At 42.7% G+C, this 16,435-nt stretch overlaps 1 protein-coding gene across 7 annotated transcripts in view; it reads left to right on the top strand.

Annotated features, from left to right (window-relative positions):
* Positions 1-8,578: 8,578 nt before the first annotated feature.
* Positions 8,579-16,435, top strand: part of nav3 (neuron navigator 3) — a gene marked incomplete at its 5' end in the record, with an annotated part of 204,596 nt that continues 196,739 nt past the window's right edge. For all 7 annotated transcript variants that reach the window (XM_083935402.1, XM_083935401.1, XM_083935398.1 and 4 more), the window contains one exon: positions 8,579-8,836. In XM_083935402.1, coding sequence (XP_083791528.1) covers positions 8,579-8,836 — 258 coding nt within the window. The remainder of the gene's footprint in view (positions 8,837-16,435) is intronic.

Here is a 16,435-nt window from a genome sequence, read left to right as displayed (position 1 = left end):
CAATTTACGGCCGCACTAACAACGCTCGTAATGTCTTCGGCTCACTTCATCTTCACACACCCCTCAGCCTGTAAAGTGAATGATGTATGACACCACGAGATAAGCAAAAGAGCAAAATATGAAATGATAGATATTTTTCCATCGTCATACAATACATATCATCATATCGCAGGGCCCTGGTGTTGAAGTATTCCAGAAGAGCAGTGTTTGTGTGTTTTGAGATCTTGGTTCTCTGTAAAAATTTTGTCTTGGCAAGATGTTTAGAAAATCCTAAGACTAAGAACACTGTATCCATAAAAGGACATGTGTGCACAAGGACATTTATATTTTGTGTTTGAATATGTGTAACTAGGTATTATGACCAATCCTGGTTGTTATTGCTGTGAAGTATCTTGTAAGCACCATATATTGCAGGGCAGTCGAAAATCATGATCCAACAAATCAAGGATCATCTTTTCAATTGATACTGCTGCTCTGACATAGCATGACTGAATAGAGTAACTGCTTAGTCAATGTAAGGCAATAACATAAATTCAATTTTTGTTAAAACCTATTTGTTTTGTTGAACTGACTTTGTTCTTTTCTATGGTTCTGTGGGAGCAGCAGCTTCCTCCTGCAGCACTCCAGCACAGTTCCCCCAAACTTAGGACAACCCTACATCCACTCTTCTGCTTGTTGTTTTTAAGGGAAGAGTTCCATTGAGCACTTGAGGACTTTATCAACTCCAGCTGTGAAATCCTAGATTCGCCGACGACTCAAGTGTTTCACAAGAGGCGAAACATCGAGTTGTGGGGTGGATGTGGGGAAGACCGTAGCGAATCCAAAGGGAAAGGAATGTGATGGTTGTAAATGGGATTGATTTATGCCGACTGGGCCGCATTGGCCTTTGCAGTTTGTCAAGTGTAAAAGTGCAATTTTTTTTACTGAGGGGAAGTGAGGAAAGCTGTGACAGTGGAGATTATAAAGCAATGGTTTGTGATGGAAGGGTGAGCTGAGTCCTATTTGACAAGGCAAGGAGCAGTTTTCATACTGTGTAAGAGCTGATTTGAGTGAAACCCTGCCGCTTTCAAATGTCATAAAATTGTTTTCTATATGGCAGATTTCCTCTCTATAATAGAAATCTGTCATTGAAAAACTGGAGAGTGATTCTCAGTAGTTATCAGCATCACACCGTGGAGGAGAATAAGCATGAAAATGATGTATTGTCATCGCCTCCTCCTCCCGATTCCCCTTTTGTAGTATAATTTTATCCTTGTGTCATAGAACAGGAATGACTTGTTTTGTTTTTACTCCTTCAACACAATGGGGTAGAAATCAAAACTAACATTTCTATAACATTCTTGCAATAATACTGGATCCCAGTTCTGACCCCAGAGGTGGTGTATTACTTTACTTGTAATATGAGCTAGGGGACTTTGATAGTGTTGCTTTAGAGGAATATGGAGCAATAGAAGAAGAACATAACCAAGAGAAAGGATGAGAGGATGAGTGAAATAAGTGCCTATGTATTTTTTTGGATACTTTACTATTTCCATTGTATGCTACTTTAAACTTATACACTGCATTTCAGAAGGAAACCTTGTAAATTACACACTTATATATTTATATGACGGCTGTAGTTACTAGTATATTTATGAAAACATATTATTAAAAATATCATAAATTGTTAAAATTATGAGGTGCTTATTAACTCCATTTCATTAAGTTTTCCTGAATGAGTACTTTTACTTTTGATGCTTAAAGTACATTTTGCAACCCATATTTCTATACCTTTAAGTGAAACTGTGAATGCAGGACCGCTGAACACTACTATTCCTAATGTAGCATTTTACAGTGGTGGCCATTTGCCAACACTGTCTGCTTTCAATATTTTTCAAGTTTTGAGCCCATATCCTTTACATTCTGTTTTCATATTACGCCTGCTTCTCAAACCATACAACACCAGAACATACTTGAACTTCCAGTACTTATTAATTAAATAAACCTTTGGATCTACATATACTTTGAATCGAATGTTATTCTGTTGTGGTATTAGTGGTTTGCACATGTGAATGTCGGGTGTTGCGCAACAGCACGCATTACCCACATCCATGCTCATCAGAATATAAATGGTAAAATGATGAGTCCTTACATATTTCCAAAACATATTTGATTCTCTGACATCTGTGAAGAATTGTCTGACACGCAATGTCAATACATCGTTTACATCCTAGAATACCAATAAAAAGTCACTGAAAACATTTCATTAATTTGAAGATCTGCAATGTGAACTACAGGATGTGGGAACGAAGGACATATTTCCCATGATGCTCCAGTGTTGTTGGTTGAATGTGTGTTTTCTGTGTGGGTGGTTGACCGCGGAGAAGCCAAAGGTTGACTGAGGAGCAGGAATCTATGTGTGAATCCTGAACCAGAGAGACGGAGAGGATGAAAGTGAATGTATGTTTATGTCCTCTAGGTCACGCTTGATGTCTGTTAATGGTACATGCCTGTTTTCACTGAGCCACCGCACATGCCTCCGGATGCTCAGGCAACTCTTTGTTGTGTATGTGCCAGCACACGTGTTTGTTTTATTTTCCATGTTGTCTGGCGTGCGGTTGACTGATAGCATTCAGAGTGCTGACAGGTCCAGGTGCGTGACTATCTAGCCAGTCTTTGGGGGGATGTGTTTAGATTCTGTGTGCACACCGCAAGGGTGGAAGGCGTTTGACCCCTCTTATCTCCAGCACCCCGGAGTGTTTGTTTTCACAGCCACGGCACAGCCTCAGTGCTGACGTCATGTGACCCTTGGCGGTATCTTTCATACAAACCACACACCCATCAACCAGTGCAGGTTACCAACCTTCCAACCACTGCCTGGAACAGATAATAAACACATGACATTATTGATTCCATAACCCAAAAATATCTGTTATTCCAACTGACTGAACTGCTATTAAACTTGTTTTGTTTTCCAATAGCAACCAAACCACAGAACATTGTTCTGAACATTACAAAAGTGGTATCAACTCCTCAATCAGGAGGGACACATTTTAAAGGGTAAAAACTTTATCTGTACTGTACACCTGCTGCTAGAAAACTGGAGCCGTAGGTTAAAGCGGACGTCATATTACAACCCCAATTCACTTGAAGTTGGGACGTTGTGTAAAACATAAATAAAAACCCAACACAATGATTTGCAAATCCTTTTTTAACCTATATTTTCATCGAATACACTAAAAATACAAGATATTTAATGTTCAAACTGATGAATTTTAATTAATTTTTTTGCAAATATTCACTCATTAAGACGGGCTATGAGAAGCCGACAGCGTTTCTAGGTGTTGTTGATATATGGCTTTAACTTTGCATGCCAGTGTTTTAACTTGCACTTGTTGATGTAGCGACGAACTGTGTCGCCTGACAATGGTGGACAGTGTTCCTGAGCCCACGTGGTCATACCCTTTACAGAGTGATGTAGGTTTTTAATGCTGTGCCGCCTGAAGGGTCAAAGGTCACGGACATTCATTATTGGTTTCAGCCTTGACGCTTATGTGCAGAGATTTATCCAGATTCTCTAAATCTTTTGATGATATTATGGACTGTAGATGATGAAATCCCTAAACCCATTTCAATTGAACATTGAGAAACATTTTTCTTAAACAGTTGGACTATTTGCTCACATAGTGGTTCACAAAGTGGCGAACCTCGCCCCATCCCTGCTTGTGAACGACTTAAGCTTTGGGGGATGTTCCTTTTATACCCAATTATGACACTCACACCTGTTAACTGTTTCCAGTTAACCTGTTCACCCGTGGAATGTTCCAAACAGCTGTTTAGTGAGCTTTCCTAAACCTCTCTCTTGTTGCCCCAGACCCCACTTTTTTGGAACATGTTGCAGGCATCAAATTCAAAATAAGTGAATATTTGCAAAAATAAAATGTGTTTATCAGTTTGAACATTAAATATATTGTCTTTGTAGTGTATTCGATTGTATATTGGTTCAAAAGGATTTGAAACTACTGTTTTTATTTAGGTTTTACACAATGTCCCAACTATATGTGAATTGGGATTGTGTTTTAAAGTAGGACTTGGTGTTCCCATTTACACACAGTGCTGAATTAGTGTCTGAAGCTGCCTGTGGAGAGCAGCACTTAGCAAGTGTGACAGCCTACCAGCTTTTATCCCCCCCTTGATCGCCACCTCCACCTTCTGCCTCTCTTCAGCTGGAATGCGTTCCCTCTCCACCAGATATTTAGTGGTGGTTTTGCCGGAAAGTAAGAAATGGGAAACTTTACTGGGCAGCCTCACAAGGATAGTCACCGGAGCTTAAATTTAGGTGCGGTTAAGTCTTTTTCATGTCTTTCCCAAAGTAAGACGTAGGAATTTTAACAAGAGGTTATCTTCAGTCGTGAAACTGCTGATGGGCAAAAAATGAACAAACTAACTAAATCTATTTGAACGACTCTTTTTAGTGTCTGGTATGTACCGGTTCAGCCAGTCAAACATATTGCTACCGTGGTGCGGTCGCTCAAAACAAAGGACGTGGGACAACCGATGAATAAGCAGAAATCATTGCTAGAATAAGTAGGTAAATGAGCTGAGACAGCCTGGTAGCTACACACTGAACGAGAAGTATGCTCTCATACTGGGACATCCAGGAAGATAGTGACAAATCACATTTGTGTAACATCATAATGAGCTCACATAGCCTACCAGCATACTAGGCCTGCAACTTATGATTATTGATGTTGATTAAGCTGTAAATTATTTTCTTTAATAGTCGATTAGTTGTCAGTGTTTCCCAAAGCCAAATATAGTATAATAGCGTACTGTAAAATGCCTTGTTTTGTCCACAACTCAAAGGTATTCACATTTAAGAAGCTTGACACTGGATAATTGATTGACAATTAATTTTAAACATATACAAAAGGATTGGTAATACAGTGAAGAAAAGTTATAGTGGAGCATGCAACACTAACTTTTGAACTTGCATGTTCTATAATGGAGAGTCATAGCGGACGCAATATATTTCAAAAAGTATTCAAACTTGAAGGGTCTGATAAATTCAGTTTATCAACTTGAAGAAACTGGGAAAAGAATATGTCCATCCGTCACTAGTCTTCACTTTTCAGATGCACACAGATTAATATGGTCAGAATTGTACATCAATTAGTTTGATGTTGAAGGGATTGGTTGCATTCTTGCAAATATGTTGACCTACATATTTGTTCATAGTAACTTATTTACATTTGACGCCTACTACTATTGGAATTGCTGTATGCTTTGGTTTGCTGTGGTATTTTTCTTTCTCAGACTCAGTTTATAAATTTAACAGGACCTAATCTTGGAATGGACTTGGGCTCAACCGTGGTGGTCCTGACTGATTGCTTTGCAGTCTGTCTGCCACCTATTCTGAAATATTACTCAAAGATGAAAACAAAAGTTGAGCAATTCAGCATACAGCGTGATCATTTATTCTCCTTCTATCAACATCTTTCCCCATTGGTATCCATTCCAATCTTCACCTCAACTTGTTCTCTCCACAATTCAACCATGACAGTTGACGTTACACTATATTCAGAGAAGTGGTCAGCCCCGGTAGCCAAACATAAGGGTGCGGACCTGCCCAACGCAGTGTGTGAGTAGGGAAGTGAACCTGAGATCTGCATTGCCGAAGTTGACTTTGGAGCGTTTCATTGTTAAAGGCGAGGAAGTCTTTTTACCTGCAGATACCCTCTCATTCCCACCGGGCAATTATTATTAGGTATTCTTAAGATCTCTCTGAGGTTTGGTGTAAGCTTATTTCGTCTCAGCACCCCAGGGATGGGACCCCGTCAGAGACAGGTTTCCAGACAGTTTCAGGCGAAGTTGGATGCTCGCCAAGTGTGCTCCAATTCGTGCAGCTCAGCGGACAGCAGCAGGAGAAGTCGAGGTTGGACTTGCGCCATTCATTCACGTGGTATCCTGTTGTTTTAGGCTTGTCATGATAGCCCCTGGTGCATGATTGAAAACATGTTGGAGTAGCTGGTGCTATTCTGGGCCGGGGGAAGCAGCGTCCCTATTAAGGCAATTGACTGTCAAAGGCATTGAAGCATTGTGAAAGTGAGTAGAAGAGGAAGCAGCGGTGTGTAAAGTAATCATGTTGTACTTAACTGATTTCTACAATGAGTATTTTACCTTGACCTTCTTGTACAAGTCAGACTTGGCTACAAAACAAAAAGGGGGTACATGTAGGCCTGATTGAGTAAAGCCCTGTGTTTGGTTGTACTCCTTTCAACTGTTCCTTTTATTGGACGATGCCGTGTTAAAAAGTTCCGGTTTGCTGTGACACTTCTATGTGCCCCTCTGATTCCAGCACATCTCCTCGCCTCTCTAAACTGAACCAGATGGAGCCTTTCCTTATAAAACGTTCACTCCCTTTTATGTCACGCACAGAGCAGGGAGCTCTTAGAAAATGAAAGGGGGGGGGGGGGTTGTTACATGTCATAGTGTGTCCTGTTAATGCAGACCAAATGCAGCATTGCTCATCTGCCTCTGACCAACCAAGAAAACATTTGATAAAAAACATGTAGTTCTCAATGGTGCCTACAGCTATAGTCTTTGAAGAAGTCACTTCTCACAGATTTATGTCTGTCCTGCATTAATCTTGCTTTTCTTTCTGTAATGTCACAACCTGTAACACAAAACTCCCAGTGAAACCAAGTGAGAAGAACTTCTAACACTGCAAAATGTTGCTGATCAAAACAAATGCTTCAACTTCATTTTCAGGATGTCTAATTGGTTATATTGTTTGCAGGAGAATGGACAGATTTATTTTTTACCCCTTGGTTGTCATGTTTGTGAGAGATGCTGTCCACTGCCTGCTTTCCTCACCAGTGATGTGCGTTAGACACTGGTGCAGCCTGTTTCATGTTACAGAAAAGCAGCCTGAAGCCAATTCTGTGGCCACTTCCAGCAGCTGCGCTATTGTAACTTCCCTCCTGCTTTACCATTGCCAATTTGGTAGCTTCAGTCAAGCTCTTTTACACACTTTTAACAATGTTCAATTGTATGTTTACTTTAGACTTAATTCTTTATCCATAATGGCTGCAGCCACTTTTGTGTCATTGTGATGAAGACATACAGCCACACATACCATTTGATATATTCTTTTCTATTTCTGATGAACGAAGCTAGCTTAGTACTGGTCAGCATTTGCAATGGATTCAGCCCTCTTACTGTATAAAGAAATACTAGCATTGGATAGCCACTATGTAGTCTGGCTTATGGGATGTACATCCTTCCACCTTTGCTACATCCGGGGCTTAACGCCGCCCAAGACAGTTGCGATTGGTTTAAAGAATACTGACAAGCCAGAGTCCTTACTTGGAGATAGGTCAGGCAATGCGCGACGAGCCGCTGTGCAAAGTTGATGTGTTATTCGGATTGTTGCTTTCAGAAAGTTGCAACAATTGTCACTGGAACGCCACATTGGAAACGTGCAGGGTAATGGGGATCTAGCCACTGCTGCCAAATTCCTGTTCAATTATAAGACTGCTGGCACCCGCTGAAGTGGTACTGATACATACTTACTGAAATTAACAAAACTTAACAAATAGATGCAATGTGCACTTGAGGCTGTTATTTGTTTCATTGTTTTTATTCAGGATTAATAATGGGGAGAGAGAAGAAGTGAGTTTGGCCGCAACTGAGTTATCTGAGATAAAGAGCAGCCACTTAAACAACACACAACAGTAGAAACCAGTGGAGCAACAACTTGCAGTCTGGTACCGGATTAAAAGTACATTTTAAAAGTTTTTTTTACTCAGACGCAGCTTCAAGAGCTTCCAACAGCTGCACATATTAGAATTCTCCTTTTGGAATTTCAACCCTCAAATAGTCTTTTTTAGATTTTCTTATTTTGTAGAACTTTTAGGGCTTTTTCCCCTTCTCATATTTTCAGTATTTCTCTCATCAAAGGGAGGGGCAGCTCCAGATGTAGACGGAGAGAGTGTGTCTATTTCTAGTGTTCACTGTTAGCGTGAGGACACAGAGAGAGACACAGAGAAAGAGAGCTGTTTCGACAGTTGTGTTGGGGAGCACTGAACACACACACGCACACACACACACACACACACACACACACACACACACACACACACACACACACACACACAGACACACTTAGCCAGATCTCAGTAATCACAGTTTTGCCGAGTGGTGGTTATACCTTCCAGAGGAGTTCACGCCCCCTTGAACTGTTTTGGCTGACTTTGTGGTGCACTTCTGACAGAGAGAGGGAGAGTGAGGGCAGGGGAGGGGAGGGAGGAGTGTTGCTTGTGGGAGGAGAAGGAGGAGGGAGTGAACGAGAGGAAAGAGAAGCTTTCTCAGTTTCTGTGAGCCCTGCTTGCTGTAGGCTACAGAATGAGCGCAGTTGCTTTCCTCTCAGTCTGAGAGGAAACTGCTATTTTTTTTCTTTTTCTTTTCTTTTTCTTCTTTTTTTCTTCCACTCCTGTGCCTGACATCAGAAGGAGTCACATTGTTTCCCTTTCCTCACAGTACTTTTTTGGACCTCTCCCTCACTCCTGTGTTATTATTTTTGTGCCTGGGAAGTACCATGCCGGTGGTTGGCGTAGCCTCCAAGCTCAGGCAACCCTCCGCGGTGGGATCCAAGCCAGTGCATACCGCTCTCCCCATCCCCAGCGCAGTCAGAGCGGCCACCTCGCAGGGCTACATGGCCCGGCAGCAGGAGCTCAGGGCAGGTGAGGGCACCCCGGGGCTCTCCTGCCAGCTATCAGTCAAGTCTGAGTACCAGCAGGAGAGGAAATCTGAAGGGAAGTCCAGAGCTGAGGCGGAGGAAAACAAGATCTGCAAGGTTAGTGTAGATGGACAGACTCTTGCTGTGTGTGTGGATCTGTGTAGAGAGGATCGTGACAATCCACAGGTGTCAGGGGTGGAAGAGCCAACTGTGTCAGGCTTGCTCTCTTTCTGTCATGCTCTCTTTCCTCTTCTTGGTTTGAACAGGTGTCTGTGTAGCTCTGAAGCAGAGTTCAGGCACACGGTGATGAGTCATGTGTGCTACGGCAGGATGATGTCGCTGGCTAAGTGGGGTAACTAAATGAGTAATGCATGGCTGTCAGTGTATTACCTCATCATGCTGCCCATTCAGTCTGCACATTATTTACCGTCTTCTCTTCTATGGGGAGGAAATATAATACTGGGGTAATGCTTGCTACCTGAGAAGCTACAAAGATTAGGGGAACATAGTCTGGATACACTCTCCCAATTCTGTCAATTCTGTCTCCTATTTCAGATAGATGACCGGCTCGCTCCCAGAGCATATTCCTAATGCCCCGACAACGACAAAATGTTGCAGACGGTTTAATAAATGCCCCAAGATCAGTGTTAAGTGGTTCACCATACTGAAACACAGGCTGTGCCAAGTCCTTTCCTTTTTGCAGGAATGTTTGGCTCAGTTTCTCAGGCTGCAGCAGAGAAGGCGGGGTCGGTCCGTCCTCAGAAGGAAGGAGTTTTCAAAACTCCCCGCCAAATAGTTTCAGCAGCGCCTCAGCCCGTCCCACATCCACAACTGTCAGAGCACAAACTGAAACTTTCCTGTTTGGCTGGTTGATCGCTCCTCCTCCTCCTCCTTCTCCCTGTTCTCCCCCCTCCCCCTCTTTCTGCCGTTACAAGACTTCCGATGAAAAGACTCCCTGACCCTGATTCTTTTTCTGGCTTTCGGACTTTTGATACCCGACAAAGCTGCTGATTTTCCTTGTGACCTAGAGGAAACGTGGGCAGGAGACATCAAAGCGTGGTTCAGTGCTCCCCTGCCTCTAAATCCTCCCAGCGTGTCTATGACTTGGTCAAAATTGCCTGCAGGGTGACTATGAGGGAGAGGGGGGGTTCATCATTAACCTGCTGCTGAACTGGTAACTTGACTTTCAGCTTGTTAACACAACTGCGCTCTTACAAGTCTCCTGTTTGGTCCATTAAAGGTGGCTCTTGGAGGTTTTGTTTTGTTTTTTATCTGGGTTTGAAGAAGATGAAGCTGAAAGCTGATTTGACTTGTGTCAGCATCCATCTCTCAGGTATTCTGGTAAAGAGGCCCTTTATGCTTCCCCACAAAGCTTTTCTCTAACAAATGTGCTGCAATAGTTCTATGGATCTGACCCCAGCTAAATTCCCTCAGATGTACCATACTTTAGCCCCTGTCCTTAGTAAGCTCTTACAGAACTGTCTTGCCTGCCCCAGCCTGTCTGTGAGGGTGAGGAATGGATGGTATGGAGGGGGTAATTAGTCAGTCTAATTGTGTTATGTAGTCCCTAAAGAGCTTTACTCTTGAGACTTTCTGATGAAAAAAATGGAGGCTGTCATTGCTCCTTCACATTAACCAAAACTTCTTGTTTCATTAGGAGCACTATCATCAAACAGAATCAATTGTGGAACTAGGTGTGTGTGTGTGAACGTGCACACTGCATGACTGCATGGTTGTTTGTGCACATGCAAACCCCCGTATATACAAAAGTCAGCATGTGTTGGCTTGTTTGCTCGAGGTTAAACATACAGTATCCTATCCTGGCTGGTGTCTGCCAAAGATCTCAGGTGGATGTTGTTGTTGGTGGAAAATTCCACCTGCCTGGTCAACTAGGAAGTAAATCAAAAACGTATTCCATCCTTGACACAATTATTTCTTTATTTATTATTCCCCCTGTGTTATTTTTATTTTGGCTGTCATGCAGGACAACATGCAGTTAGCATAGTAGTGAAATAGATTGACATTCTTAGATTACCTAAATTATAAGCAGCCAGAAGTGCAAGACTCGCATCCCAGAACCCCGACAGTATTTCTGTGCCAGTAGAATATTGATGACACAAGAGCAGGCAAAATAAATAAGAGGGTTAAGTGCTAAGCAGAGAGGAAGAAGGGATTTGTTTTTTCTTTGGTGTTGTGTTTGCAGAAGACAGCAGGCCTGATGTTGTTTTGAATAAAGCCTAAGAGGAAGTCCAAGAGAATCGTCTCCAAGTGAAAGCTCCCCCGAAGCAAATTCGATCTGACACTGAAGGCTCTCCACTTGTGTTTGGATTGAGAGGTTTCACATTTAACAGATGCAGCCAAGGGGGGAGCTGTGTGAATGCTGCTCTGACTCCATCTGCAAGAGACTACAGAACTGATGCAGGGTGCTATTGAGTGTCTAACGGTGTCTACAGGGCACAGTTAAGCTGCCTAGACACGATACATTTTAGACAACATTCAGAATTAGTTGCAGTTTATCCCGGCTGTATAATGCAGTCTGAATGTAATGTCTGACAGATAATCCCTCAGCTCTGCTCCACAAAAGGCCGCTCCTAAATTCAGAGGAGTGTCCACAAGTTGTGTCTGTGTTTGTGTGTGTTTCTGTCTGCGCACAGGTGCTTGTAATGACAGCAAATATGCTGACAAATCAGAATCTGAGTTACCATGGTTACTGCCAGGCTTGGCTGACTACGAAAACTAGTGCGCTGTAATTCATATGTAACCAACGGAATTATCCCTGCAGTTTTAAGCACAAACATTAATAGGTGGCAGCGTAAGTCTGGAGTGTCTTTGGTGGCGCAACACCTGCGCTCTTCCAAGATCTCCTATCGTAATCCATCTATGATTTCGGAGTGTCAATGACTCTTATTCCCCCTGCATGATGGAGACGAGAACAAGGAAAGACATTTGCATTTCCTGTTTAACTCTCCACTGGCACTTCAAATCAGTCACTGCCTCTGGCACTGCAGGATGACGCGCTGGAATGAAGAGCTTATCTGAGTGGACTGGGCTCTAATGAACTGTCAGCGCCACCACCTCTGATAGGAAATTATCTTGTGCATCAAGCGTACTGGCAGCTGTCCAAATCACACAGCCCAGGGACTTTTTCTAGTGGGTAATTTGGAGTTCTTTTTGAGGTGGAACTGAAAATTGCATCACACCTTTTTATTAAATCTACAGCATGGCAGAAGAATAAATGATGTTGATTGGCTTCATCTTATTAATCCTTGAAGGATTGTGTGGGTGCTTATGGGATTTATCTTCATTTTGCTTCCCAGAAAATTATTTGAGTTAAATAAAGTATTTAATAACCTGTCATACATTCAAAGTAATGACGTTCACTCCTCCGATCTCCGCCTTTCTTTGTCTTGAGCCTGAGAATACAGCCTATTACCAAACCGAGCTCCCCAGTTTGATGAAGATTTGGTCAGGTCAGCTCCCAAACACCAATTAGTTTAGCATTAAAAGTCACCACAGTCTGTTTTTATCACGCACTTACTTGCTCCATCCCCAAGAGCGAAACGTTTGGGAAATTCAAGTTGTGCTTTACTTTTTCAGGTCCCTTAATTTTGTTTTTGTGTTAAAAATACAACGGGAGTACAACTGCATAGCCTTCAGTTACATAGTAAAATTTGAGTTTTTGAGTGCAGGATAGAAGCACAAATGGGGTATTTACAACACAGGAAGTAAAACCGGCTCTAAAGTTATCTTTCTATGCTGTCAGTCTTCCCTGACATGCCCCCCCCCCCCCCCCCTTGTGTCAACAGAATAGTCACACTGTATATGATGAATGTGTCTTTTTCTCAAAAATGCAGCTCATTGTAAATACACAAGCCATGACTATTTTTGCTGGCCTGTGATGTCAGTGAAATGTTATCCCGGAATGTTGCTTCTCAAGTATAAGTACACAAGTGTTTGCCGGAAGTACGGACGAGTGCCAGACACACTCACTCACTTAGAGAACAAAAAACATCCTGTTGATTCTGTGTGTGTGTGTGTGTGTGTGTGTGTGTGTGGTGTGTGTGTGCAGACTGAGGGAAATAATCAGGGTCTGTTATTGCATATTTTTCTTGTTTGGTGCATCTCCTGCTCTGGCCTGATAATGCTGTAGGCAACAACATGGGTGGGTTCAAAGTCGGAAAAGCGAGGTGGAGTGCCCAAGGGAATGATGTCGGGGTCCACTGAGTTTGAGTGAGTGAGTAGAATGTAAACAAACCTCTGCTTCCCTCTTTCTCTGGGTGGGCCTGTCACTGTATGTTTCTCTTGTCCTCCTCTTTCTCGCTCTTTTTCTGTTTGTTTTTATCACTCATACTTTTACCTCTGTTTTTCTGCCCTTGTCTGCATGCAAGGTCTCATGCACACAATGTTCCAATGATTTCTAACACTCTGGCCTTTTATGTTTTTTAAGGTGATATCTCCCCATTAATTCTGTTTATGTGATGTATAATGAAATTAAATGACCAAAAATACCTAAAAAAAACTTGCACAACTTGATCATACCACCATAGAGTTGCATGTAGCCACTAATATTTTAATGCACAATGCATTTTGTACATAAAAGTAAAACAGAGTGCTTTAATACTTATACTATACTTATATTTATATGCATGAGGAAATGTGTGCTTTGTACTGCCATCACAGTCACTTAAAGTCCACATTTATGTTTATTAGCTCCATTACAGTGACATTAGCATCTGTTATGACCTCAACAGTTGGAGTGATTTAAAAGGAAGAATATGAATAGAACACTTTTGGTATATTGGATCATTTGTCTACAAGTCCTCTGAACCACATGTAACCACAATTTTAGCAGTGATCTGTCCATGGCTTTGTTCAGCACGTCAGTGGTCAAAGCAGGCGCTCTCTGTCCTCCTGGCTCTCACTCAGCGAGTGGCTCTGACACTGTTGAAACAACAGAGAGAACAGAGAGAAGGGAGAGGGGGCCAACTTGTTCCAGCAGAGGGAGGGGAGGGTTTGGATAGGATGGGTTGTGAGGGTGTCTGAACGTGTCCAAGTCATGTGTGGTCCAACTCGTCGTGTGCAGGACTCCATATCTGGAAGAGAAGTTGTCGACGTTAGGGATTTGTGAGCGCTAAGGAGCAGGAAGAGCGGAGCTGCACCTCTACCAGCCGAAGAGGTCAGGCAGTGATCTTTAAAACACTATGATGGGACTGGAGTGGTTGTTACGCTCTCACTGATTCTAAATTGCATTCTTGAAAAGGGAACCACAACTTTTTGAACTTAAGTATAGAATGACATGAATGCTGGCATGAAAATTTCTTTGGCTGAAACCGCTGACACGCACAACAAAATGATGTAGACCTCGTTTGTTAGTGCTCTATTGTTCATTATCTCCATGTTCTTGCTGTTGCTCTGCAGTAGTTTGTCCTTGCAGCTTCAGTAGCATTTTCAGAATGAAGGTCAGCAGTCTGTGGTCTGTTCAACCAATCAGAACTAATGTGTTAACGGGGTGCTGCCCCCCAGCTCCCTTGGCCTGGTCCAAGTTGGAAACATGGCAGTGATTTTTGGTCTAACACATGCTTTTTAAACCGTAAGATTATCAAATTAAGGAATGTAAAAAAAAATCTGATTAGGTTAACATGTGTTGCAGTTGAGTAACTACCACTAATGTGATTCACTCACATGTTTTTGCATTAGTCTGTCCACTTCTGCAACATTCCCCCACACTGCTGAGATTCCTTAATGACCCCTGAGTCTGAATTGGGAAAATATTTGAGACAATATTATGCTTTCCAACGCTCTCCCTCTCTTCTTCTCCCTGTGCTTTTTGTCTTACACACAGTATTTCATTGCCTTTCGTGCCGCGGGGAGTCTGCCGTCAGCCGCAGTGTTTAAATCTTGGAGTAACAACACAGAGCGGCTGGTGTTTACAGTACGGCCACACCGGTTAAAAATACCCTCCCCTGGAAGTACAGTCATAGTGTTCACTCCAAAACACCAAGAAAATAAGACTCAGTGCAAAACAAGTTCAAGTATAGCAGTAATACAGGTTTAGGTAGAAACTCATGGGAGGTCGGGTGCTGTTAATGGGAGTTTCCTTTTTTATAAATATTACCCATCCTGACCTCACTTTGCCCTTTAATTGAATATTAAGCCACAGATTCAGAGCAGAATCCAGTGCCTTGCTCAAGGATGCCTGCCTTCACAAGAGCTTGCACCTGGGTTTTTACCTCTCCACACTCTCTCTGGCCCAGAGGCCCCATAATTCAACAAATAAGCAAGATTAAAGCAAACAAAGCCTCCCGCTGCCCTGTTATTGTGCCATCATATTCTGCTTTCTCTCTGATGTTTCTGACTGTTTTTCGTGAGGCATCATGGTACTGATTGGATGCAGGAAAGTGTGCATGTGTGTGTGTATGTGTGTGTGGAAGAAAGTTATCCTGCTCTCATGCAAAGGCTGCTATGACACATGCACATACACACACACACGCACGCACACACTTCCAGGCCTTCTGCTAGTTCAAAGATGGGCTTTCTAAATGATCTAAGAGGGACTGTTCGCTTGTTTGTTGTTTAATGCCATAAAAAACGAAATGTACATGCACACATGACGAAGCAAAAGGAGCATGCATTAGAAACACACTTTTCAACTGATCCTGTTTTTCATATTGAAGAAACTTTAGCAGGGTGTGTGACTATACAGTAAGTGCAACTTTTCGACTATGCGACGGTCCCTCTAAAGCAGGGGTGTCAAAGTGATCCAGTAAAGGGCTGCCATGGTAGCAGGTTTTCATTCCAATCAAGCAGGAACACACCTGATCCAACAAATCCAACTGTGTGAAGGTTATTCAGTTGGTTGAATAAGTCTAGTCAGGTGTGTTCCTGCTTGGTTGGAATGAAAACTTGCAGCCACAGCCGCCTTTTACTGGATCAGTTTGAGAAACCTGCGAGTCGAAACACTCTTGCTGCCTCTTACCTGCCAGGCAGTGGCACACAATGCCACAGGTAGATGTTGCCCCAAGGTCCCCTCGCAGGTACAACCATGCTCATATCATCGAATTGGATTTCTGTGTAGAGTTACAGCACAATGTGTCAATGTTTGACACACTTGAAAGTCGGTTTATCAGACATTTCTTACGGTGACAGTGTAACCTCTCACAATGCTGTGTGTGAATTGTCATGTCATGCAGGACGCTTCACCCACCTGATGCTCATGTAAGGTTACTATAAGGTCACACATAAGGGATGTTTTGAGTGTGTAGCGGTGGCAGATCATCTTTACCTCCTCCTCAGATTTCCCCCATTTGTCTCTCTTCAGCTGTCTGTCAGCACTCTCTCTGTCTGCTGTGTTTTCTTAGCGTCCTCTTCTCTCCTTCCTTTATCATCCCTCAATCCTTTCTTTTCACATCTTCCCAACACTTATTTTTTTCCACTCTGTCTCCTGTCACTGTCTTTCTGCTCTTTCCCATCCCCAGCATTCCTCTCTGAGTCCTTCACTGGCCTCCTTTTTCTGTCTCCTTTACTTTTATTCCACTCCCTCCAACTCACTTACTGGTATTTTCCTTTGACCTTTACCCCCCCCCCCCTTCTCTTTGTCATATTCTTTTTTCCACCCCCCACCGCATCATCCTTTCCTCCACCTTTCTGTCTCTCTCTCTCTCTCTCTTTTTCGTCTTTCTCGGCCTGACTATCTTTGCCTGTGTCATATTCATAATG

This window comes from Echiichthys vipera, assembly GCF_963691815.1.
Source record: "Echiichthys vipera genome assembly, chromosome: 20".
Taxonomy (NCBI): domain Eukaryota; kingdom Metazoa; phylum Chordata; class Actinopteri; order Perciformes; family Trachinidae; genus Echiichthys; species Echiichthys vipera.
The sequence above is the reverse complement of the archived record's forward strand: the minus strand, read 5'-3'. Positions and strand labels throughout refer to the sequence as shown.